At 47.9% G+C, this 25,577-nt stretch overlaps 3 protein-coding genes and 1 long non-coding RNA gene across 4 annotated transcripts in view; 2 read left to right on the forward strand and 2 right to left on the reverse strand.

Moving 5' to 3' along the window:
• Window positions 1-323: 323 nt before the first annotated feature.
• On the reverse strand, window positions 324-10,837 carry dars2 (aspartyl-tRNA synthetase 2, mitochondrial). Its single transcript, XM_027030256.2, is given in 18 exon segments — window positions 324-657; window positions 1,008-1,083; window positions 1,516-1,626; window positions 2,005-2,223; window positions 4,025-4,177; window positions 6,338-6,400; window positions 6,959-7,066; window positions 7,376-7,555; window positions 7,632-7,701; window positions 7,851-7,957; window positions 8,320-8,334; window positions 8,336-8,367; window positions 8,450-8,573; window positions 9,057-9,152; window positions 9,579-9,680; window positions 9,884-9,950; window positions 10,055-10,154; window positions 10,234-10,837. Coding segments are annotated over 18 exon segments (2,001 nt in total). The 5' UTR covers window positions 10,406-10,837; the 3' UTR covers window positions 324-451.
• Window positions 10,838-10,933: 96 nt separating this feature from the next.
• cenpl (centromere protein L) lies at window positions 10,934-13,336 on the forward strand. Its single transcript, XM_027030259.2, is given in 6 exon segments — window positions 10,934-10,992; window positions 11,423-11,588; window positions 11,699-11,714; window positions 11,717-11,949; window positions 12,061-12,606; window positions 12,811-13,336. Coding segments are annotated over 6 exon segments (1,053 nt in total). The 5' UTR covers window positions 10,934-10,975; the 3' UTR covers window positions 12,886-13,336.
• A 76-nt stretch (window positions 13,337-13,412) lies between these two features.
• On the reverse strand, window positions 13,413-22,805 carry klhl20 (kelch-like family member 20). Its single transcript, XM_027030260.2, has 12 exons — window positions 22,669-22,805; window positions 20,148-20,514; window positions 19,689-19,895; window positions 18,453-18,611; window positions 17,574-17,668; window positions 17,353-17,468; window positions 16,811-16,994; window positions 16,092-16,235; window positions 15,757-15,890; window positions 15,039-15,247; window positions 14,847-14,953; window positions 13,413-14,756 (listed from the first exon to the last, which is right to left on the reverse strand). The coding sequence occupies exons 2-12, from the start codon at window positions 20,481-20,483 to the stop codon at window positions 14,672-14,674; spliced, it is 1,776 nt and encodes a 591-aa protein (XP_026886061.1). The 5' UTR covers window positions 20,484-20,514; window positions 22,669-22,805; the 3' UTR covers window positions 13,413-14,671.
• Window positions 22,806-25,020: 2,215 nt separating this feature from the next.
• Window positions 25,021-25,577, forward strand: part of LOC113590214 — a 5,252-nt gene continuing 4,695 nt past the window's right edge. The window contains exons 1-2 of the long non-coding RNA XR_004777107.1: window positions 25,021-25,050; window positions 25,197-25,278. This is a non-coding gene — a long non-coding RNA (uncharacterized LOC113590214). The remainder of the gene's footprint in view (window positions 25,051-25,196; window positions 25,279-25,577) is intronic.

A 25,577-nucleotide genomic window follows, 5' to 3' on the forward strand; every position in this document is an offset into this window, starting at 1 on the left:
TCACGGCTCCGGCGCGCCGCTCGTTTAACAAAGCGAGATTAACGCGAGCACCGCGCTCGCCGTTCTCGGCCAGCACGCAGGGCTGCATGAAAGAACATCCTGAGAGATGAATACGCGGAGACATGCAGGCGGCCGCGACCATTGCAGCCCTGCGCTGAGGTGGCGTGAGCAGCAAGTGCATAAACACTGTAGCCTTTCGCTCAGCTCTGAGGAAGAGGAGCGCGTTGATGGAACAACAGTGACCCCTGCTGGAGGGAGCGTTTCTCGTCTCCCATAGGCTCCAGACGTGCCTTGAGAGAGAAAAAAAAAAATCTCACAGACAGTTTGAACGGACAGACTTTAATGTTCTGAACAGCAAGGAGGATGACACAGGTCTGCTCAGAAGCTGTTTCCAGTGATCAGGGGGAGGGGACAGAGACCACACCCACCCTGCCACAGTCTCTTAGCTCCCTTAGTCTTCAGGAGGCGGAGCAGGGCTTCTGTCAGCGCCCTCAACGCTGGGCCAAACCACTGAGATGCAATACGGCTTCAGCTCCTCCTCCACCACGAAATCGGGGGCGTTGCTCATGAGGTCATGACCTCGGAAGGACTTGGGGAAGGCGATGACATCTCTGATGCTGGGAGAACCCACGATAATGGAGACCAGGCGGTCCAGGCCTGGAGAAGGAGAGCGAGGAGAGGAGTTAATGGGAACACCGGGAACGCTCGTGTTTGGAGCTGCGTTTCTCCAGCAGCTGCAGCAGGACTTTCGGACTCATTTCCGAAGGGCACACATGCGGCGTCTTGCTCGGCTCCTCCGACAGTCACAGCCCCGCCAAACAATCTCTGCTGGACAATCAGTTTTAGCTGGGAGCGTGACCAAAGACGGCCCACGTGACCAGATAACTTCAGAGAGCCTTTCAGTCATGGTGGCCCTGCTGTGATCTCATGGCTGCTCACTCAGCTCCCCCCCTCCCGACTGATGGATGTGTGGTGTGGGTGAGGAGCAGGTGACAGAGCAAGCTTACCTAACGCGATGCCCCCATGCGGAGGGGCTCCACACTCCAGAGCCTCCAGCAGATGTGTGAGGAGAACTACGTCCTCCTGTAACACAGGACACCGTGTTCAGGCTGAGGTGTCGGGGGAGGGGGCGGGTACTCAAGCTCCGACACGGCTCTCCGAGCGCCTTCGCACGGCCGTGACGGATCAGAACCGCACATAGCCAGCGGCCCACTTTAATGAGAATGTGAGACTAGCTTCACCAGACCTCTGTGCAGACCCACACACACACACAGAAAAATCACCATCACCTAGACTTTATGTTCCTTCTACCCACCTGCCAGCAACTAAACCCACAGTTAAAACCTTAAAAATAGCCTAGTGGGTTACCACGGCGACAGAGCTGCGAGCTGACTAAAGAGAGCGTTAAAGTGAGACAAGCACTCATGATGGAGTGCTGGAAAGCGCTGGAAGCGTCTGGCCGCCCGAGAGCCCGTGCGCACGCCCTCGCTTTCCTTCCTGACGGTGATACTTCACTTTGAGGACGTTCTGCAGGATGTAGCGCTGCTGGGCGGAGTTGTGTATGCGGATGGACCCTCCGCCCACCTCGCAGCCGTTCAGAACCAGGTCGTAGTGTTGCCCGCGCACCTGGGGGAGGGACACAGCGTTTCAGAGGGAGTAGCCACACAGAAGGAGTTCATGTGCAGAGCGCAGCACGGGACTGTCGCTGCCATTCTGGACGTATCCCTCCACTCAAAGTAGGTCATGATTACACCGAGTTCTTAAATGGAAAGGTCTGTGAAACCGTATAAGAATCATACAGACCGTACAGAATACCTCAGAACTAGCAAGCACTTTTCATACTCAAATTATAATAGTATCTGTATGTGTAAAAGATCTGTTTGAATCAAATATAAAAGTTGTAAGAATGTGAAAAAGAGAATATTTATCATCATTTATTTATATGTATTTACTTTAGTCACAGGAGCACAGCGTACAGTCCTGAATGTCCTGAAAGACACAGACCTTGTGGGGCTCTGAGTACAGCAGCGGGACGTCCTGGGGGACCGGGGCGGTGAAGGGGTGGTGGGCAGATTCCAGCTGCCCCGGGGCATCCTCTTTGGGCAAAAACAGGGGGAAGTCCACCACCCAGAGGAAGTGGAAGACGGCAGGATCGCGCACGCGCACGCCGTGACCCTCCAGCAGCTCGGCACACTGCAGTCTCAGTTTCCCCAGCAGGGGGCGCTGCAAGAGGGAAGCAAGGCAGCAGGAAGTCAATGGCAGCGGCTAAAACTCACGCCTGCCTCCACGACTTCAACAGCATTCCTGGAAATTCACGTAGAGTTCCAAGTCTCATCCAACACACCTGGTCTTGTCAATCGGTACCTTCTCGGGACCCTAAATCCTGGCTTGGGAATCTCACACAAGCAGGAAGAGAACTCGGCTGGGAGCCAGACCACAGTGACCACAGATTGGTGGCCACTGCTATGACAACAGTGAAGACAGAGATGCGATACACCATGTTCGGTAACTTTGCCTTCTCCTGATTTAGTGCCAGTCAGACATTTACACTGAGCGGCTTTGGACAGAACAGCTCAAACAGCAGAAAAATATTTGTACTGGAACATGCCCAGTAAAAATAGCTTCAGCCAAACCAAGCGCCGTATCCACATGTGTTATTACTGATTTCTGTTGTGATGCCATTTTAGCGATTTGGGAATTGGACTTTGAAATAATCACTGATGCTGATTCTGTTTACATAGTAATGGCATGTAGCTGAAACGTCACATAGCGCGCCAGAAACACCATGGGAAAATGCCACTATAAATACCCGCCCCTCAGAGCAAAGTGAGGTCATGTGACAAGAGCCATTAAATATCATTTCCAAACACACAAACGTTTCTTTGTGTGGCTTGAACTCAGCAAAAAATAAATAAATAATATTATTTATATTTATATATATATATATATATATATATATATATATATATATATATATATATATATATATATATATATATATATATATATATATATGAGAGACAACAGCAGGGAGAAAACAAAAAACAAAAAACGGCTCGCCAGCTCAGTGCAGGCCTTGTGCTCAGACATTAAAATTCTCCCTGCTGCCTCGGTTCAGAGAGTCTGCCACAGATGCCCGGCTGTCTCGCAGACCTGGGCACATGGTTGGTGTGTCCCCCGGCGCCAAGCACACCATCTGCACTGCCCGCGGCTACGAGGAAAACACCCCAAAGAAACAGGCCGTTTCCAAAGAAAAGTGATCAGACCACAGCAAGACTCACTTTCCAGCGAGACTTCACATGGAGCCGTCAGCCCTGGCTGGTGGGTGGATCTTTGAGATGACGGACAGGTAGTTGCTTGCAACAGGGCTGTTAAGCAGAAATGGGAGAGCTGAGACTAGGAGTCCCAATAGTTCGATCCCTAGCTACTCTAAACTGGCAAGTGTGCTACGTAGGGTCCCTCGTTCGCAAGTGTGCTACGTAGGGTCCCTCGTTCGCAAGTGTGCTACGTAGGGTCCCTCGTTCGCAAGTGTGCTACGTAGGGTCCCTCGTTCGCAAGTGTGCTACGTAGGGTCCCTCGTTCGCAAGTGTGCTACGTAGGGTCCCTCGTTCGCAAGTGTGCTACGTAGGGTCCCTCGTTCACAAGTTTCCTACGTAGGGTCCCTCGTTCACAAGTTTCCTACGTAGGGTCCCTCGTTCACAAGTCATTTCTGAAGTTCCGAGCCTCACTGAGGGGCATCTGCACCCGTTGAAAGGCTCAGCTGAACTGATCTGTTAAGTGGTAGTAGTTGAGAGCGCCTTTGAATCAGCACTAATATTCATACACAGTCTCCATCTCTTCATTAGCAGTTAGCATTTGTAGTCGAGCCTCTGCACTTGTTTCCAGATGATGTGTTTCTTTGACACCTAAAGAAGCATAGCATGGGAGCATAGCTGAGTGTGTGTGTGTGTGTGTGCGTGCCCACGTGTGTGTGTCTGTGTGTGTGCGGCGTGCGCCACTGCAGCGTCAGTCAGGCAATACACACCACCCGCTCGCGCGCTCCAGCGGTGAGGAGGAGCAGATCGCCAGCGTTGGCACGGGTCACACGCAGCAGCTGGTGGCGGGTCGTGGGCGCCAGCAGGCGACCGAGAGGAGACTTGAGCGAACCATCCTCCCTGACTACCATGGTGTCCACCTCCTACAACAGAGACATCAGACACAGCAAACACTTTAGACACCAAAGAGATATCAGACACGTCAGTCAGGGCAGAGATATCACAAAGAGCAGAGACATTAGGCAACAGAACTATCAGACACAGCACAGGCCACGTGCCTACGCACATACATGCACACAGACACACGCATACATAAACATTACATACAGAAACATAACTGAGCTATTCAAATGCACTCGATGAAGGTTGTTCAACCGAAATCTTAGCATTAGCGCAAAATGTTGGTTGGAAAACAGAAAAGCAAACATCTTTTCACTAATCCATAACTACCTCACTTTTTTGCGGAGAGAAACCGAAGGCAAGTGCGTTTTTTTGCTTGTTAACAAGCCAGCTGACATAAGTCTCAGAAATGAAATGCTACAGTAAGATCACTGAGTGACTCTCTTCAGACAGAATCGCCAGGGGCAACGCATGAGGAAACCACCAGAGTCCCACATCACGGCCTTACAGCCACAACATGCATCAGACACACGGTTAAGACTCTGCTTTTAACAGTCCTGTTTTATCTTCTCCTGATGACTTGAGGATTTGTGGTTTACCTTCTTCCAGTGATTCCAAGAAAAGAATGGAAAGAAAACGGATGCCGTTAAACAGTGTACTGGGAGAATTCCAATTACAACAGCGTCCGGATATGATACTGGATCTACTGCCAACTTGGTATACACAATATACCAACACTGTAATTCTGAGAGGGTTACTGTCACGCACACCACGCACTTGACAGGAATAGGATCCATTACACACCTACTCAAGTCTGAATCACTATTAAGAAAATATTGCTTAGTTCAATGTTGAAAAGCCTTTACTATGAGTTTAGAAAGATATTCCAGAATTCTCTCTTTCCCAAACAAACAGAGCCAAGGCTGGTCACACTTTGGGTCATGGGTCACGGTATAACTGAGAGAATATTGCATATGGAGACCCCCTCCCCAAATCAGGAGTCTGTCAGATAAACTGTCCAGGAATAACCCACTACAGTAGATATGACTCTGATTACGAGAACTCATGGGCTCGAACTCTGACACGCTTCAGTGAGCGTAGAGACCTTGAAAAGATGAAACAGATGGGTGAGATTAGGGCTTGGACTAAACCATGCGGGAAGGTGAATCTTTAATAGTGGACTTGGTACGAGCCACTCGCTCAGCGGTCCTAATGAAGCTCCCCCTCACCACCACCAACTCATTACCAAAAGACAATTATACAAGAGCAGAAATCACTTTCACCCATTAATTAATTATTCAAGAAAACAGGCTAAAATCACCATGGACTACAAATTACTGAAGCACATTTGTCATTTGAGTGTGAATTCATGTGTGTTTGTGTGTAACAGAGAGAGAGAAAAAGTGTGATTTATGGTTCCCTTTTCTAGCCTGTGGTATCCGTGGAGATGTAGCCCTGGAGTGTGGTCTACCCTTGCCTCAGGGTAAGTATGCAACTCCTGACGCGTTTACCATGCCATCATCCCGCCTTATGGATTACCTTTCGGATAAATATTTCATGAGGGCTGTCTGTTTCTCTGGTGCTTCGTGCATCTTAAGTGCTGTGAGGTTGCTGTAACTGAGAAGGAGAGGAAGAGAAAGGGGGAGAGAGAGAGAGGGAGAGATGGAGGATAGAAGAGCACAGGAAGGCAGAGAGAAAGAGGGAGAGAGAGGGAGTGAAGGAGTAAGAGAGAAGGAGAGAGAGGGAGGGAGGGAGGGAGGGAGGGAGCAAGAGAGAGAAGGAGAGGAGAGAGAGAGAGAGAGCGAGAAAGAGAGAGAGCGAGAGAGGGAGGGAGTGAAGGAGTAAGAGAGAAGGAGAGAGAGCACAAGAGGGTGAGAGAGAGGGAGTGAAGGAGTGGGGGAGCAAGAGAGAGAAGGAGAGAGAGTGTGAAGGAGTAAGAGAGAAGGAGAGAGAGAGAGGGAGAGAGAGAAGGAGAGAGAGGGAGTGAAGGAGTAAAAGAGAGAAGGAGAGAGAGAGAGGGAGTGAAGGAGCAAGAGAGAGGAGAGAGCGCAAGAGGGTGAGAGAGAGGGAGTGAAGCAGTGGGGGAGCAAGAGAGAGAGAGAGAGAGAGAGAGAGTGAAGGAGTAAGAAGGAGAGAGAGAGAGAGAGAGAGAGCGCGTGAGGGAGGGAGGTGAGTAATCTTGCCTGGGTAAACTGAGTCTGGGCCGTGTTTTTCAGTGACTCCATGTCTTTGCCCTTCAAATGTTTCTGAAAATGCAAACACAACATGCAAATCAGATTCACCCAATGTTCTCGTGTTATATGTTCATGTTTCATTTACAAAACGCACGATGGTATGCAAATACATGTATGCAGCCTAACAGAATTAATTTACAATGGCACTTAACTCTATAAACGTCCTTGAGTGATTTACAAAAAAGTGGTGCTGGAAAAATGCTGTAAATATGTAAAAAGAGTTTAAAAATATAATATACAGTCATATTTTTAAAGAAATGTATTACATTATAGTAATACATCTGACATATAATATATAATATAATAGACAAATTAATTAAATAAAAGTTTTCCAAGCCTATAAAAAAGGAGGAATACTCTGTGAGAGAAACTTCTAGGTCCTCATCACTCTCTGTCCTTCATTTGAGGCTTTTCAGGACCGTGCGGTCAGGACAGTGCGGCCCCAGCTTCAAGACCTCCACAGTGAAGCAGGACGGCACAGCTAAACAGTGTTCAGCAGCCCGGCCTGGCGCATGACTCGGCGTTTGAGGACAGGGAGAGAGTGGGGGGGCTCTCTCATCTTCCACTTACAGATCCTTCCGGAACACGGATGGCCTGGACACAGCCGTGTGATTGGGTGACGGCGTCCCTCATCCAGCCAATCCGCGTGTCCTGGAATATCTCCGTGACATCTGTGAGCTACACATGCAGGAAAGAGAAGTGCCTTGTCACTCGTCCCGCAGTGTGATGTCTGAACACTTGTCAGACACGAAGGGACACATCTGTTCATCTGTTCGGCATCATGGGCACTTTAACGCAGTCAAGTAACGCACAAGTATCATTTTCTAATCCCAATCCAGATCTTTACAATACAGAAGCCTGCAATACACAACTAAAAAAAACCTCCTGGTGTGTGTCAGAACGACACCAGTGTGTTTTTAACGCGCGGTTATGAGCGGAATATTCTGTAGTATTTCGTGGACAGGGTCTAGGACTCAGTGTGTTTACCTTCATTCCAAACCTGGTGTCAGGTTTGTCCACACCGTAGTCCTGCATGGCCTGCTCGTACGTCACGCACGGGAAGGGAGTAGTGACGAATCCCTTCTCTTCGGGCCAGGAGTACTGCAGCAAGCCCTCGACCAGAGCTCGGATCCCACCCTGCTCCACGAACGACATCTCGATGTCCACCTGTGTGCGCACACAGGACGCATTGAGGTCGGGGGCGGGGCCTAGAGTGCACCAGTTTCAACGTCCCCCTTCTTACCTGTGTGAACTCAGGCTGCCGGTCAGGCTTGGAGCCTTCATCTCTGTAGCAGCGGGCCAACTGAAAGTATCTGGGATTACAGCACACAGACACGCGTGTTAAACTTCCATAACCTGTATACGGCAGCTCATATTGAATCCAAACACGTGAATGGTGCCTTTGACGTCAAACGCCAAGTCGCTCGGGTTATCGGTGCCGATGGAGCAGGACGGTTCTCACCGATCCAGACCGGCCACCATCAGGAGCTGTTTGAACTGCTGTGGGCTCTGCGGCAAACAGTAAAACTTCCCGGCTTCTCTGCTTGGCACCAAGAATTCTCTGGCCCCCTGAGAGATGGACAAGGACAGCCGTATGTGTGTATGCGCACCGCAATGTCGACAAAAAAAACAGAGGGAAAAAAAAACCAAAACTTCCTCCGTGCCATAAAGGTAAATAAAAGAACCAGAATCCTGGCATAAGTCACACTACAAAAATCCAGGCCAGAAACAACTGTAAATTCATATTTAAAAGAACTGGATATATTTGGAGATAAATATATATATATAAAAAAACTGTACACTCAGCAAGACTATAGTCTGAATAAATACATGTACACAGCTGAACTGCTCCAACTGTAGCAGAAAGATCAATAACACACGTTATCTGTCCTTTCAGAGTGAATTTGGACAGAGTGAATGGTGAGACATACCCCAGGAGTTCGTTTTAAACAGGGTGGGGGTCTCCACATCCACAAATCCTGAAGGAAAACACACTCGTTACACACCACGCGTTATAAAGCCAGCGGTGACTCAGGCACAGACGGCTGCGTTTCGTTGTACCATGCTGATAGCAGAGGTACTCCCTCATCTTCATCACAAGGCGCGAGCGCAGGCGTAGGTTGGCCTGCATCTGTGGCGAGCGAAGGTCCAGGTACCTGTACTGCATCCGCATAGCTTCAGACTTCTGTCAAGAGCAAATGGAAAAAAACAGGCTTCACCTTCCACAATCCCCTCCCACAAAATACAAAGACCCGTGCGTACGCTGTAATCCCCTCCCACAAACTACAATGCAACAAGTTTTGATTTTTCAATAATTATCTGTGGCTAAGGACTACAGAAACTACTTCATACTGTGGTATGAGAACTGGACTTTCTTTTGTTTAAATTTTTTTTTTTTTTTTAAAGTCTGAGCCTTGTCTTGCCATGTTGAATGTCACCTTTAATTAGGACTGTTGGCACAACCTCCAAATGAAAATTTTATATATATATATATATATATATATATATATATATATATATATATATATATATATTACACACACATAATGCAATAATGCATAATAATGATAAAACACTGAAAACTAATAGTCCATAACAGTAAAAGGATATAAACAATGCTCTAAGGATGATCAGACATGTGCTCCTTTGTAAATCTGCTCAAACTTGCCTTGACAAAGTCTTTGATTTCAAACGGCAGAGTCCGGCAGGTGTTCAGCACCTCCACGCTCTCAGCACACACTTCTATTTCTCCTGTAGGCATGTTCTGAAATTCAAGAAAACTCACATATATTACAGCCTCTTTCAAACGAACCATTATGCTACAGAATGCTGAAAGCGAGTCCCTGTATTACATCTGTGTTTATGATGAAAACCACTGAAAGCATTCTTATCAAATATTGCACTTCCCAATGTTTAATTTTATTTATGATCAGTTCCGTTTTCCGCACACAGCTGTGTGTTCTGCTGGAACTGTGATTGGTGCGACACAAACTCTTGAAACGTGCAGCTGCACTCATACCACACAAATATCTGTGTGAGAGTTCAGTGGATGAGCGCCGTTGTATTTATTATTTTCTCAAACAGCTTAATACTGTGCAGACGCCATACTACCAACGGCACAACACATGAATTTGCTAAGGGTCGATTCTGACTCTAAGACTGAGCAGGTCTAACGCTGACCACACCAGACCTTGTTCTCCTGGCCCTCTGGACGACGCTTGACTCTTCCCTTGACCATGAGGACCGATTCCACCGACAGGCCACAGAATGTGTTCCTCAGTTCATGCTTGGACTAAAGTAGGAGTGACATAACACAGGGAGTCTAGACCAAGACACAGAGAGACTTCACACACAGGAATCAGTCATCAGATGTGACAGATTTTACATTCAGTAATCAGTCATTAAACGTGCCGGATCTGACCTTCAGTACTCAGTCATCAAATGTGACAGATCTGATGTTCAGTAAAATGGAAGTTTAGAGGATTGTGTTACTACCTCATCATGTGGGACAAGAACTTGTACCAATCCACTGAAGTCTCTCAGAATCACAAACAGATCCTGTCTGGTTTATTGGAAAAATAAATAAAAGTAATTAATGGGAACTTTGCTGAATGCTATCAAACTGTACGTCATGCTTGAACATTATTAAACAGTAACAAATTCCACCTCAAGTACTGCACCCAGCCGCATAACGTAACCTCCTCTCCGATGTGCCTGGAACATAATTCTCCACAGGTGTGACTTCGTGTGGACAACCTGCTGGGACCTTTACAGAAGACGACATTAATACTTCCATTCTGAATCAGACTGGTACTTCTACTGTTATGTCTTCGTGTCGGTGTTACCTGCGGGGACTGGCGTGCGGGTAGTGGAGAACCGACAGGACTGGGACAAAGATGGAACACCCAGCTGTGGAGCAGTGTGTGCTGTTCCCTGCAGCGCTGTCCTGACACGCGTTACTAGGCGCAGACATCTGAGTGCATGGCGTGTCCTCAGCAGTGTGCATCTACCCGCCATGCTGGAAAGGTCTTGCTTTAAAAGGCCCCTGGAGCCCAACACACCTGGAAAGGGCCGCGCAGGTGCCACACACCTGTGTCCTTATACCGCAGAGCTCAACGTAGACAGCAGAACGAGGTGTACTGTTCGGGTGTACTGTTTCCGAAGTATTTGATCATATTTAGAAAAACAATAACGACATAGTGGACGTGTAAGCGGAGAAATGCCCCGCAGCTGTTTAATTAAAGCTGTTCCCAACACTTTGTTTGAATTAAAGCTGTCTAGAGCACACCGCCTTCACGGAACATCCGCATGGAGCATGTCGCTCCCAGACACAGCTGGGAGAACTCGTATATCATCGACCGTGAATCGTTACAAGAAGCGCCAGCAGATGCCGGAGCAGGTCAGTCAAGTACGTAAATGATGTACAATATATGACGAAATTAAAGCTCCGTGTGAAATATGTTCGCTGGCGAAATGAGATCCGGATTCATTGTCTTGTCATATTTGATTAGTCGTCCTGCCTCTTTGCATGATGGGAAAGCGGGACGTTCAAATCCTCGCGTGCCTTGCTCGCGGTTGTCGTCGGTCATGGAAGCGCGCGGCAGGTAGCGCTCTCGCGCTGTTTATTTGTTCGCAGTCTGGTCAGATATAACGCGTAATGTAGTCAAACATAACGTGTAATTCAGCTGTAGTTTCACACATACGCGCTTTAGTTTTATGATGTCCGTGTGCTCGGCTGAAACTTGCGTTAGCCGCTAGGCTAACTAACGCCTCAAAAGCGGGCTAGCGTTAGCTAGCGAGCTAACGGCTAGTGAACGCTACAGCAACAACGGTTTATGGGTTGAGAGGACTTCAGGCTGTGTGGTTTTTATCAGCTCTTCAAGTTGAGATGATGGCCTGGATGAGTAAACCCTCGTTGTTGTAGCTCGGTATCTACTCTTAAGGTGTGGTGGTGTTGGCGAGGTGCCCTGCTGCCGTGGCCAGGGGAGGCGGACAGATTTAACCAACCTCACTGTTTTTGTTCAACATTTACAGCGCAGCGGCCTCCTCCGCGAACAGAGCTGTTAGACCAAGAAGCAGGAGCTATGGCAGAAGCTGTGTGGAGCCGCCATCTCTGTTCTGGCAAACGCCAGGCCGCCTAACAGCTCTCGGGCAGCGGACCCCAACCGCCCGAGGGGCTGCCAAGGCGTACAATATTACAGTAAGAATGTACAGTTTATTTACAGTTTAAAATGTTGGGTTTTTGTTTTTGGTACAACCTGGTATTTGCATGGCAGTGTCCTCTGATTTTTAAAACCTTGTTCTTCACAGAATAAAGTTGACCCGGAGCAGTGGCTCTTTTGGTCCAGAACGAATGGAAGCTATCGTACGTCACCCCACTGTACCGATTTCAGTACACAAAGCTGAAATTGTACTCCAGACACCTGGCAGCTTTCATCCTGGCGGAGAAACAGCAGGGCGTTGCCGTCGAAGTGGGGATGGAAGCAGGTTTCAGGGTCACGTTCTCTGCCGTCTTCGGCTTGGCAGAGAAGGAGGAGGACGCAGAGACTGTTTTCATTCAGGTGAGTTACTATCCGAAACTACAGTAGGCATTTCACTTTAAATGTCTGGTGTACTCACTCGCATCATGTTGAACAGGTGTTTCTATCTCTTCCCTGTGCGATTTATTTCAGATATATTCCAAACCCATGTTTGCAGCAGACACTCCGAAGATGGTGTGGCGTGGCTGGCTTACCTGTGTCAACGGTGACCCGGAGTACCTGAGATCGCTGCCCCCCGACTTCGTGAGCCTCCCGTTGTTCTGCAGCAACGGGTCCGAATACCTCACAGCTCGCGTCAAGTCCTGGTTTGGTCGGACGTTTGACTGCAGCTTTGGCTCGCTGTGCCTGAGTTCCGCCACTCTAAACTGGCTTGCTGCCTTGTGGACAGGCTGTCACCCCACCTGTGACATTGGGTACCTGAAGTTGTACTGGAGCATGCCCACCCAGCCCACCCTGGACGTGGAGTATACGGTAAACCCGCACGACGCCTGGGAGCTGTGGAACAGTATTTGCGCACAGGACGGAGCGGAGGACATGGTCAGTGTTGAGGAGGTCCAGCGTTTCATGGCTGGGCTGGAGACCCATCTCTTCAGACACTTTAAGATCTATCTGTCGGCTGGGTCACTGGTGAAGGTCTCCACCGCCCTTGGCTCGGCACATCAGGACGGGAAAATCAAGGTACGCGTCGTCTGTTGTACATTTAGCACCAAATAAGAATTCAGTGGTGCCGAAACAGTGGCTTAGCCAGCCAGGGTTAGATTTAAAGTGTGGGGATTAGATTTAAAGTGTAAAAAAATCTGAACCTAACCCACTCATTTTGGTCGGTTCTTGTGGGAGATACAGATATGGGTGAAGTGGCCTCTCACACTTGTCTTCTTTCAGATCGGCAGCAGTGACTACATCACCACCTTACTGACACTGCTCACAGAATGTGCCCTCCTGAAAACACCTGTGTAAGTGCTGTTGTACTGAGTCACATCTGTAGGGAACTTTCTAACTGTGTATCGTGTGGTAATATCCCCCTTACATTTGTCTGTCAGTGAACTTCATATGGTCCTTAATGAGCAGAAACAAAACAATATTGCATGAGTGCATCATGACAGGATTATGCTTTTGTGATGTTTTTTTTTTTTTTTTAAGTACACTTTCAGACATGATGGGGTTGAGTTCCCTTAATGTATTTTTGCTGTCATTTGGTCAAATCTAAATAAATGTATGCTTAGCCTTTAATGTTCCAAGTAGAAAGGGCTGGCAACCTATTGTTTTAATTAAAATTGTCAGACATTGTCACATTACATTAAAGTTCTTAATTCCTTGTTAGGGTGTGGTAACTCTGACTCCCAGGTACATGAACCTGCTTCCTGACTTTCCTCTTTAGATATGCAATATTGGACATGAATTGTTTCATATACCATTATCAATAGAGCAATTTTTGCCCCTCTTTGAGTGAAACAGACACAAGCAGTTCAAAAGATCAAAATGCATAACTTTTTTTTTTAATTTATTTAGTAAATCTCAACATTTAGATGCAAAGTTTGCAGGTCAGAACAGGACACCGTTTGTTCATGTATCAGAAACTATTACCCTAGGGGCCATAGCTTATGAACGCCATCCACATTAAAAACATAACCCACCATTGGTATTTTATGATTACGTGTCACTGTGTTTAAAACAGAACAGTTAGTGAACATCCTCAGCACTCCTTCCAGGATAAAGTGCACATTCCTACCACATGGATGTGAATAGTGCCGAAATGCTCAAAACCTCTTCAGAAAATGATATGGTGGACATCACATGGGTCTACGGTAGCTCACCCTGTCCCAGACCAGGTCTGCAGGGACAGAAGCAATACAAACAGGATGGAAGTGTGGACAAGGGCAGCGCCTGGCTGAGGGCACCCCCTGTCTGCTACTGTTGGTACTGCGAGATAAATACCCGCCACTGGCTGGAAGAACCATCCCCACTGTTCTCCCCTCCATGTTCTTCCAGAGGTGGCCTTGCTGCTGACCAGACAGACGAGCCCTCGCTGCGAGCTGGGTACAGCCACCTTGCAGCGGAAAGCGGAGACTCTTTTGCACAGCATAAAGAGGACCGGTTAAAACGTGGTTGGTTCGTTTCCCAAACACGGAGCTGCTTTATTAAAACTAAAACCAGATCGAAGCAGGGAGTTTATAAATCCAAAATAACCGCTAATGTCGGAAATCCAGCGTGACATTGTTCGTGTAAACTACCTCTCTAGCACCACCAACGTCTCCGGGGGGGTGAAGCAGCAGGTGGGACAACACAGAAAAACAGCAATCAACAAAATGGGGGGAAAAAAAACATCACAGTGCATCCAATTCATAGGATTAAAACAATTCAAACACTCTAGCACTCGTATTTAGGTAGGGCTGTGATGCACATTAGCTTCACTTTACCGTGATGAGTCACGCAATTCAGAAGTCTCACACATACATCTGCCGCCTGCCTTTCCGAGCAGCTTCATGTCTCGTGAACGGAAACTGGCCTTCCGCTCGGGGGCAGGTCCTGTGCGGAGGACCTCAGACTGTAGCCCTGCGGTGGACCGTCGTCAGTTGGCAGCTGGAGATCCTTGGCGTTGTGACCTCAGTGGCTTGAGATGAAATAGTCTTGCGCGTGTAGTCTTTTCTGTCCTCTTGCACATGAATCAAAGTCTCAATGAGAGGCACAAGCTATGTGAAAGCATCTAGGGTGCGGGGTACCAGAGGAGGGGGTGCTGGGGGTATTACCATATATGTGATTCACAGTGAGTCATTTTTATTACCCCAACCCCTCCTCCCAATCTCCTGTAGTTCATGCCACCGTAGAGCCTTGGAGAGGCGGGGAGAGAAACCGATTAGTTATTGATCTCAGCTGACAAAGTTATGGTGTGTAACGTTGATCAGACTGCATGTGATTACCTCCACGTGTTGGCGTCTGGGTCGTACACTTCTATTGTCTTCAGGTATGTAGTGCCGTCAAAACCCCCCACTGCCATCAACTGGCCGTTCACCACAGCCAAGCCGACCTGGAGCACAAGACGCAGACATTTAGCAGCAGCTCTGCCTACACGCAGAGCTCACGAGCGCGTTACGAGCCCGCCAGGCTCCTACCCCGCTCCGCCTGGACGTCATGGCAACCACGGGTGACCACTGGTTGGTCCGAGGGTTATATCTCTCGGCACTGCTGAGCTCGGTGGTGTCGTCGCGGCCGCCCACAGAGTAGATCATGTCCTGGTAGACGGCACAGCCCAGGTGCTTGCGTCGGGTGCCCATGGGTGCCACCGTGTGCCAGCGGTTCTCCTGCGGGTTGTACCTCTCCACTGCAGACAGGGGGTGCTATAAGTCAGTCCAGTCTTCACATAGCCTGCTTTCTCTGAGCCTGTGACAACTGCCGTTAAAAGCCAAAGGCGTGCAGGCCTGGTCGTGTTCCCGTGTGTGTGGTGTGTGTGTACGCGCATACATTTACCGTAATGGAGTTAACCCACTTAATAGGTAAGAGCATAGTCATCTCACTTGCGCAGTTGAGGAGTGGAAGCAGCTTTCAAACATGGAGAATTTTGTTTTTACAGTAAACACTACACACATTAATGGTTTAATGAAATCCAAATCATAATGAAAATAACTGCCATAGGCCTTCAGACACAAATTAAATGTTTAAAGTGTCTCCACTTATTTCCTGCTCATAAGTCATAGAAACAATTGCTACACTATATAACATTTACTGTATTTTATGGAGTCCTGTAAAAACACGCCTTCTGTAATTGCCAGCGATAACCGTGGCTTCATAAACAGCCGACGGGGGCGGCGGTGCATCTGACGCGAGCTGTACCAGTGTTTAAAGGAGAAGTGCCGTCCGAGCCTCCGACGGCATAGAGGAACCCGCCCAGCACAGCCACGGCCACACCCAGACGTCGCGTGCTCATGGATGCCACGCGCGTCCACTTGTTCTCCTTCGGGTCGTATCTGTCCAACACACACACACACACACACACAGACACGCGCGTTACCTTCGTCACAGACACCAAGCACCTGCACAGATGGGCATGGCTAAACCCTGCTAGTTTGGACACACTTCACATATGTACACATTATGTATTCTGTAAAAGTATGCATGTGTCGTATGGGCATTTTTGTAAATAAATCCAATCATTTTGCTCTACCGACCTTTCTACTATGTTGAGACATGAGACACCATCCTGGCCACCCACTGCATACAAATAACCACCCAACACAGCCACACCCACACTGGTCCTGCATGTACTGGTGGGAGCCACATCACTGCTCCACTGGTTAGTCTTGGGATCGTACCTGAGGGTGACCACCAGAGGGCAGCACTTAGTTTCCCAATATACACAAGAACATGAAATTCTCAGGGATTGAGGCCACTTCTGGTACTGTAGTAAAGACTCAAATACTACTACCACTAATAATAACAACAACAACAACAACAATAATTAAAATTAAAATAGCACAATACTTTTTACATCCAGTCCACTTGATACAGAACCTAAAAGGAGTAATAAATAATTTTTTCCAATGATTCTTTACTTTATGAAACAGCCATTATACTGGCACCTAGTGGCCTGGATGTTTGAGATTCTCTGTACTAAATCTGTTTTTAACATGGCCGTCTCTGTGCAGGGAACATTTTCTATGGAGTATAAACTGGTTCATCTGGGGACAAAGCAATCTGATAATTTACCTCATATGAGATGCACTTTACAGAAAACGTGATTAAAAATGATCACTTTCATGAATGTAGTTTGTTATTTTTTTTAGTGGCAACCGCTTGATGTGTTGAAGGTAAATCCTTCAAACTCTGCCCTTGTGAGGTTGATCTTGTACCTCCATTCAGCCTCACGCGAAGGTGAGACACACCTCACCTCTCCACACTGTTCAGGTAAGAGGAGCCGTCGTGGCCTCCGACGGCGTAGAGCAGGTCGTCGAGGACGCTGACGCCCACGCCACACCGGCGCTTACTCATGGAGGCCACCATCCGCCACTCGTTGGTCTGGGGATCGTATCGCTCCACACTGGAGATGGCATCACCGCTGCACCATCCGCCTACTGAGGAGCGCACACACACAAAGATCACATACCAGTGTTTCCCACACACCTATTTGTGTCGGCCCGCCACAATATCAATTTTATCTTACTTTTGGTTTACTATTTCTCACTTCATGCAGAGCTGTACATGACGACCCCCCCCCCCCCCACACACACACATCAGTGAACTTGTAGGTAAACAGTCCCTCCTCTGTGCACACACTCTATAAAAACATAACTCGTGTTGGAGGAGGCACATTTGAGTTCTCTAATAAGTGAGCATGTCCGAACACGACGCTGTTACAGCAGAGCCCTTCAGTTCAGTAATTAGAGGTTCGGTATGCTGCGTACTGCCCCTGGTGGGCGGCTAGCCACCTACCGGCAAACAGGACCTCACCGCAGCGGATAGGCTTCCGGGGCCGTGTGCGAGGACCCTGCATTAGGGGGCGTTCTTGAGGGAGGAGCAGGTAATTCTTTGCCTCGTCCACCAGGTCCCTGCAGAGCAACAGGACACTCTCGGTCAACAAACCGGACGTCCCCATGATGTCCCCGTTTCCATGAGCCAGCGTGATGAAGATGAGGGGCCGAACGCGTACACACCTGCACTCCTCGTCACTCTTGATGAGGGGGTCGGAGCCCACCGTGCCCACCAGGAACTTGGGGCTCAGGAGAGGGAGACGCACATGCTGCAGGACCTACACGTGCAGAGGGGAAAATCCAAAGCGCGCACACACACACACACACACACACACACACACACACACACACACACACACACACACACACACACACACACACACACGTCTAGTACAGCCACTGTGGACCCTGAAATCCCAGCTAACGCATTCTCCTGCGCTAATGGAAAGACTCCATTATACGCTGTTTGTTTATGTCCAGAACCTCTGGATGAACCAGCTGCTTTAATTAATTAATTTAAATAAATTACAACAATATCAATAAATAGAACATAATAAACAGAAGTAGCAGGAAGTTTGACACAATGTTCACCCTCTCTCTACACTAGCAGTCACACATTGTGGTGGAGCTCCCGCTAAGTGGAGCACCTAGCAGTGGAGGTACAGGGTGGAGGAACAGGGTGGAGGTACAGGGTGGAGGTACAGGGTGGAGGAACAGGGTGGAGGTACAGGGTGGAGGTACAGGGTGGAGGTACAGGGTGGAGGAACAGGGTGGAGGTACAGGGTGGAGGTACAGGGTGGAGGTACAGGGTGGAGGAACAGGGTGGAGGAACAGGGTGGAGGTACAGGGTGGAGGAACAGGGTGGAGGAACAGGGTGGAGGTACAGGGTGGAGGTACAGGGTGGAGGAACAGGGTGGAGGAACAGGGTGGAGGTACAGGGTGGAGGTACAGGGTGGAGGAACAGGGTGGAGGAACAGGGTGGAGGAACAGGGTGGAGGTACAGGGTGGAGGAACAGGGTGGAGGTACAGGGTGGAGGTACAGGGTGGAGGCGTGGACGGAACCTGCGGGAGCTGCGGTCGCCGCTCCTGGATGCTGTACTTGACCCAGGCCATGACCGCGTTGAACACCTGCTCCTCACTGCGCACATTCAGCTCGTCACTCGAAATGATGTCTATCAGCTGATTGGCTGGGAGCAGCATGAACTCTTCACTCTCCATCACCTGGGGGTGGAGTTCAGTGAAAGGGGAGGGGTTAGTCCAACTCAACAGATACTTACATTAGATGAGAGTTATAGAGTCTCACATATACTAACATACATCAGATAAGAGCTACATTCTCACATATACTAACATTACTCCCTCTTTCTGCAATATAACTTTCACAATGTTTTTTTTTTGTACAAGTGACAGAAATGACACGTTTTTAAACTTTCCTGTACTTTGAGTGAAACTAATAAACTGAGGGGTCAGAGGAGGGCTGACCGGATCGGTAGTGGTGAGGGAGTCAGACTGGGAAAAGAGGGCATTTAAACTCCTCCCTCGGGGTAAAAATAACCCCGCGCTCTCGGAGAACGGGAGACATGTTCTACAGTTCATTACCCGTCCGAAACATGACTCTCCCTGACCTTTAGCAGCAGCGATACAAACTGCGGGAAGGGTCAATCTCAGTTCTTCGCTGACAGAGTTGTACAACATCAACACAACCGAGCGCTGTGTCTAAGCTCTTGTACCTGATGATCACCAGGCATTCATAAGAGGGGAAAAGCAATAGCAAGCAGACAGACAGTGCTTAAAGACAGAGAGAGAGAGAGAGAGAGAGAGAGAGAGAGGGAGAAGGAGAGAGAGAGAGAGAGAGAGAGTGTGTTTACACAAAGACAGAAGGAGAAAGGGGGGAGAGAGAGAGAGAGAGAGAGAGAGAGAGGGAGAGAGAGAGGGAGGGAGAAGGAGAGAGAGAAGGAGAGAGAGAGAGGGAGGGAAGGAGAAGGAGAGAGAGAGTGTGTTTACACAAAGACAGAAGGAGAAAGGGGGGGGAGAGAGAGAGAGAGTGTGAGTGTACACAAAGACAGAAGGCGAAAGAGACACTACATAAATACAGAAGGAGAGAGAGGGAGAAAGAGCGCGTGTACATAAAGTAATTTGCAAGACAATGTGAATAAAATCTCCAAGAAAATTAAATAAACAAACAAACAAACTGGACAGCACACTGCTCAGAAAGGAACTCCTTCCAGAGGTCCTGAAGAGCCAGAGCTCGGCACCATGGCAGATCCCAGTGGAGGAGTTTGACGTGGAGCCTCTCACCTCCTGGAAGTTGTGCTGGGTGAACTTGTCTGCGATGCGCAGCAGCTCCCGGCACGAGTGTGTGTCGGCGAAGGCCCGTATGCCCAGGCAGTTGGAGGGGTCCAGCTGACGCTTCAGGAACTCGCAGCACGCCTCCTGGATCTCAGCCAGCTGCAGGAGGCAGGCGGCCGGCAGGAGCGTCTGCACGTTGCTTTCCTCTACCGTCACCTGCAACCACCCGCACACCTGCTGTGAGCCCCTCCCACAAGCCCAACCACTACTGAAGCAGGAAGGATAATGGAATAATCAATAAAGAAATATTATTTACAAATACATTTGTCTTGGTTTAACCTTAAATAAAGCCTTCCAAAGATCACTCTGCTTTTTCCTAAATGTTTTCCTTCACCCAAACCGACTATCAAGGCTCACAGGAAACCTGTAAACTCAACCCTCTCCCACTCGGGCTCGGTGGTGGCAGACCTGCGAGGTGTAGGCGAAGTCGATGAGCAGCTCCATGGCGCGCTCGTCAATGTCGCGGATGACGACCTCGGTCTGGCGGCTCTCGGCCAGCTCCCCCGTGAACATGGCTCTGAAGTAGGGGCTGCACGCCGACAGGATGACGCGGTGCGCGTAGATCTTCTTCGCGCCCACCACCAGCACCACGTCGCACAGCTCACGGTGCTTCCTCAGCAGGTTGATCACCTCCAGCGTCTGCCGCGGGTGCTTGTCCGAGACATAGGGCATGCGCGCGGGCTGAGGCACGCCCTCCGGCAGCTTGTTAGGGTCGCCCAGGGTGCAGCGGGTGGTGATGTCCATTCCGGCGGTGTCCAAACGCACGCTGGCACCCCTGAGAGTGCAGCAGAAGCCAGAGGATTAAAAGCTGAGGACTAATTAACCAAGTGATGAAAACAGGAAGGAACATATGCTGAGAATGTGGGAAGCACCATCACATCACAACTGCTGCCTCTTTGATGCCCTTAAAAAAGCTACTTAAGAAAACAAGCAGAAAACCAACCATCTTCACCCACGATGGCATTACGAGGAAGGAGTAGCATAAAAACAGAACTAAAAACAAAACATGCAGGTCTAGATGGAGTACTTTCAAGAGTTAGTCAATAACAACCAAAAGCTCTTTTCTTTCTGAAGTTAAGAAGTAGGGTGTAGCCTACAAAAATGAAACACTGGAAACAAGGAAACTCAGCAATGTTCCTCCTGGATCCTAAATAATAGTGAAGTATTACTTAATTTCCAGACAAATTGGGTTTGTTTGGAAAGCAGGCAAAACAAACCATGCTCTTCGGATAGATCATCTCTCCAGGAGACGTCTCCAAGGACCACAGGCTCTCAACTACCACAGTGTGCCAAAATCATCCAACGTTAGTGCACATGTCTCCAACATAACCAACGCACAGCACAGCTGAGGGCACATGCCTTCTGCGCATTTCAGAATGTAACATTTATTTGTTTGCAAATAATGATAGCGCAAAGAGATGTTTCAAACAAAAAAGCACTGACAGTGGTGCTCTAGTGTGCACTGTGCTAAAACTAAAACTAACTGGATAACGTCCAACCTCCCTTAATCCTGCTGTCATGAGGCATTGCGCATCAACAGAGGCTGCGTAGCTAAACGATGCATCTAAATTATGAAGACTTAAAACGGTAAAGTAATCATCATTAAAACGCCACTGCATGTAAACCTAAAAGCAAGGACGCTGCCTGAGAAGGACTGGAAAACCTTAGGCCTAACTGGGAGAATTTATGAGACAGGAGATACCTGTTCCTACCTGAGACACCTCACCAGCTGAAGAACCGAACGAGTGGTTCTCCATTGCTCGTCATCACATAGTCCAGTCCAGACAGATTACATAAGATGTTAGTGCATATAAACTACCGTAGTTAGATTATGCACTAACACCTTGTGTAGTTAGATTATGGTAGTTTGTACGCACTAACTCCTTATCTAGTTAGATTATGGTAGTTTATATGCACTAACACTATCTAGTTCGATTATGGCAGTTTATATGGGCTAACACCTTAGGTAGTTCGATTATGGCAGTTTATATGGGCTAACACCTTAGGTAGTTCGATTATGGCAGTTTATATGGGCTAACACCTTAGGTAGTTCGATTATGGCAGTTTATATGGGCTAACACCTTAGGTAGTTCGATTATGGCAGTTTATATGGGCTAACACCTTAGGTAGTTCGATTATGGCAGTTTATATGGGCTAACACCTTAGGTAGTTCGATTATGGCAGTTTATATGGGCTAACACCTTATCTAGTTCGATTATGGTAGTTTATATGGGCTAACACCTTAGGTAGTTCGATTATGGCAGTTTATATGGGCCAACACCTTATCTAGTTCGATTATGGTAGTTTATATGGGCTAAATATTTAACCTAGCGAGATACCCACCGTAGTTGAGTGCAGGTGTTTTTATATCAGGTTATCTTAACTATCTCTAGCCAGCTAACTACTGACATCTGGAAGCCGAACCACAGCTTGTTACCTACCACTGGCTCATTAGAATAGTAACAGCTGAGGGGAGAGAGGAGAGTGAGGGGAGTGAGGGGAGACTGAAAGCTGAGGGGAGAGAGGAGAGTGAAGAGAGTGAGGGGAGTGAGGGGAGACTGAAAGCTGAGGGGAGAGAGGAGAGTGAGGGGAGTGAGGGGAGACTGAAAGCTGAGGGGAGAGAGGAGAGTGAGGGGAGTGAGGAGAGACTGAAAGCTGAGGGGAGAGAGGAGAGTGAGGGGAGTGAGGGGAGACTGAAAGCTGAGGGGAGAGAGGAGAGTGAGGGGAGTGAGGGGAGACTGAAAGCTGAGGGGAGAGAGGAGAGTGAGGGGAGTGAGGGGAGACTGAAAGCTGAGGGGAGAGAGGAGGCGACAGCTCGGTTAGCTAAAGCTAACGTATCCTGCAATAGCGAGTAAACCAGCTTGGCTCCTGCTGTCCTAGTTGATCTACAATCATATAACGCCTCTACGTCACCGAGCCTGTGCTGTACCTTATTTGTCCATTCAAACAGTCCAGGGTCGTATTTCGGTCGTATTCCGGTCGTATTTCTGTCGTATTTTGGTCGTCAGCAGAGAGAGAACTGGAGTTAGCACTCGTAATCACGACAGGACTGTGAACTCAACTACCCTATCGTATTTCCAAAATGGTCGCCAAAAAGAATACATTTCAAAATAAAAGTTATTAAAATAGGTCTTTACTGAATGACGGAAATACGTTCCCCCTCCCATTAAAAAAACACTTTTTGCTTTTGACTGTATCACCATTATCCGAAATTTCTGTAGGATTTAAATTACAAGTATTTTCCAAGTCGAAAGAAATCCAAGGAATTCTTTTTAACTTATTTCAGCCACTTTATAGAGTTCATAGCTTTGTGCCTTATATTTCTAGGCTAGTTTCATTCAATTTGTTTTGCACTTTAAACAAACCTTTTTAAATCTGTTTTATGACAGGACCATGTTTCTCGCGGTGCGAGATGTTTCATAATTACCGTGTTTAGCGACGCTGATTAACCGATTCGTACCGTTTCAGTAGCTCACAGTTCTGAGAACGTTCAGGCCTCTTTGGCGCCACCTGGTGTGTAAAGTTAGAACAACAATCTTGTCTTTCAGGTATGGTGTGACTTTTGTTTCAACATCGTTTGAGATATATATGAAGTATAGAATATTGTATGTGCATTGCTATGTAAATAATGATGAAAATTCTATGGTATGGTACTTTATTTCCAATGTGGGCCAATATAATAAAATATGAAACAAAAAAATAGGATAATTGTTAATTTTGACAAATATAAATTTAATTTACAAAAATGCTGTTCACTAGCTTTTTAAAGAATGACATCAAACAACTCATATAGTTTCTTTACTTCTTTGTCCAGCATGTGTGGTGTAGACACTTTATTATTATTATTGTGATTATTATTATTATTATTATTATTTACATGTATATAGCACCTTTCTCAGACTCAAGGACTCACATTTGTTCTGTTTTTGTTGACACAGTGTATACTTTGTGCTTACTATAATTTCTTTGTCACGTATGCATGGTGTGTGTGTGTGTGTGTGTGTGTGTGTGTGTGTGTGTGTGTGTGTGTGTGTGTGTGTGTGAATCTGAATTACACTCTGTGCCTGCATTCTTCCATCCCTCAATGGAATGTTTACAGAGCAGTTTACAAGCTCAGCAATGTGTGCACTCCCTCTCTCTATCCCTCTCTCTCTCCCTCTCTCCCCCACCTTCTCATTCTCTCATTCTCTCATTCTCTCATTCTCTCTCCCTGCTCCCAAGCCTCTTGTAAGGATATCTTATTCAGCCCTTTGTGGGATGTTTGAGTGTGTGTGGTTGGCCCCCGAGCACTACTATAGGACACAGTGTCTCAGTCAGGATTGGAGGGGAAACAGTGTTGTATGGAGGAGCCCCTCCCACCCTAGCACACACGTCAGCCTATCGGCACGGCAACCAACACTATTTCATTTACAGTAAACTGCATCTTTGCAGCTCCTCAGCTCACTGTGCATAAAGCCCTGCTTTTGTTCAGGGTGGTCCAACGCAAAAGACCTGGTGCAGTGGGGAATTTACATATGGGGCATTTACACAGACTGAAGAGTCCCCACAGTCCTGCAGGAGAAGCCACGTGTGCCGTGAAACCCACAGACACGTGAACACGTACAAACACGGACACGTGAACACACACTGACACGTGAACACGTACAAACACGCACATGTGAACACATACAAACATGGACACGTGTGGGTAAGCAGATGGAAGCAGACAACCTGAAATACCGTAGTGCACTCATATGGGACTTGGTCCTTTCTGTTTTGTGACTGTGACCCCCCCCCCCCACTCCCCAACACACACACACACACACGCACACACACACACACACACACACATGCACTTGACCCTGCCTCATTTTACACACGCAAAACCAGTGGAGCCATTTTCATCTGAGTACATCTCCTCAGCCTCACTTGGGTGGATATCTGTGTGTTTTTTGTGTAAACTTTTTCCCCCCCCCCACCAATCCACTCCACCCCCCCCTCCTGGGAAAACAGCGACAACAAATTAGCTTTCTTTTATGTCACGGCCTAAAGACGACACTTGGACAGGCCCGAGATTGTCCTCCCGGGTTCCCATGAACCTTACTAACCTTCCCTTTCAGTGCCAAAGGAAGCAGCCTTTGTGCCAGCACCTGTTTCTGTGCAAATTGGTAAAGTGATGGCTTTGTTAGGCATTGCCCTGGCAACCAGGAGAAAAGAGCAGGGGGAGGAGGAGGTGTTGGGCGGGGGTGCGGGCCAGGAGAGGGGGCTTGTGCTCAACCTTAAGGCTCCACACCAAGGGCAGGGGGACCAGCCATTCTCCTGCCATACAAGGGTAAGGGCTAACCACGACCCGCTCGCTTTCCCAGGAGTTTATCAAATTCCAAATACTGCCCACCGTCTGAGACATGAAGATGTTTTTTAGTTGCAGTGGTTCTTAAAGATTGTTTGTTTGTTTGTTTGTTTGTTTGTTTATTTTAGGTACATGCGTTCCGGAGAATGTAGGTCTGTACCAATGCCAGCTATACTAATTACACCGGACTCAGAGCAGCGCCCTCTTGTGGTAAGTAACACAGTAACACCCTCACGTTCGTGAGAAAGGAGGAGTTTAGTGTACGTAAGGAGTGTGCGTGGTGACATCACGCGGTCTAAACTCCTCCCCCTCCTTAATCCACTCCCTTCAGGGTGAAATGCAGCATCCCGGTCCCTTTATCACAGTACTGCGGCTTAAATGTGAATCGCGTATGTCAGATGGGAGAAAATGAAGCCTGACTCAGATTTGTGTTGAATTTACAAACATCGAGGGCAGAAGCGTGACATGATTTAAGCATGTATAACTAAAACTACGGCAGAATTGTTCCT

The sequence above is a fragment of the Electrophorus electricus genome, chromosome 18 (assembly GCF_013358815.1).
Source record: "Electrophorus electricus isolate fEleEle1 chromosome 18, fEleEle1.pri, whole genome shotgun sequence".
Taxonomy (NCBI): Eukaryota; Metazoa; Chordata; class Actinopteri; order Gymnotiformes; family Gymnotidae; genus Electrophorus; species Electrophorus electricus.

Bases quoted from the DNA above. Each gene is read 5' to 3' on its own strand.
- klhl20 (XM_027030260.2), bottom strand. From the start codon at position 20,483: ATGGACATCACCACCCGCTGCACCCTGGGCGACCCTAACAAGCTGCCG. The intron at 18,612-19,688 runs GTGAGAGGCTCC...CTCCACCCCCAG, and splicing joins CCCAGCACAACTTCCAGGAG to GTGATGGAGAGTGAAGAGTT. The intron at 15,248-15,756 runs GTACAGCTCGCG...CCCTGTCTGCAG, and splicing joins CACTTCTCCTTTAAACACTG to TGGAGAGGTACAACCCGCAG.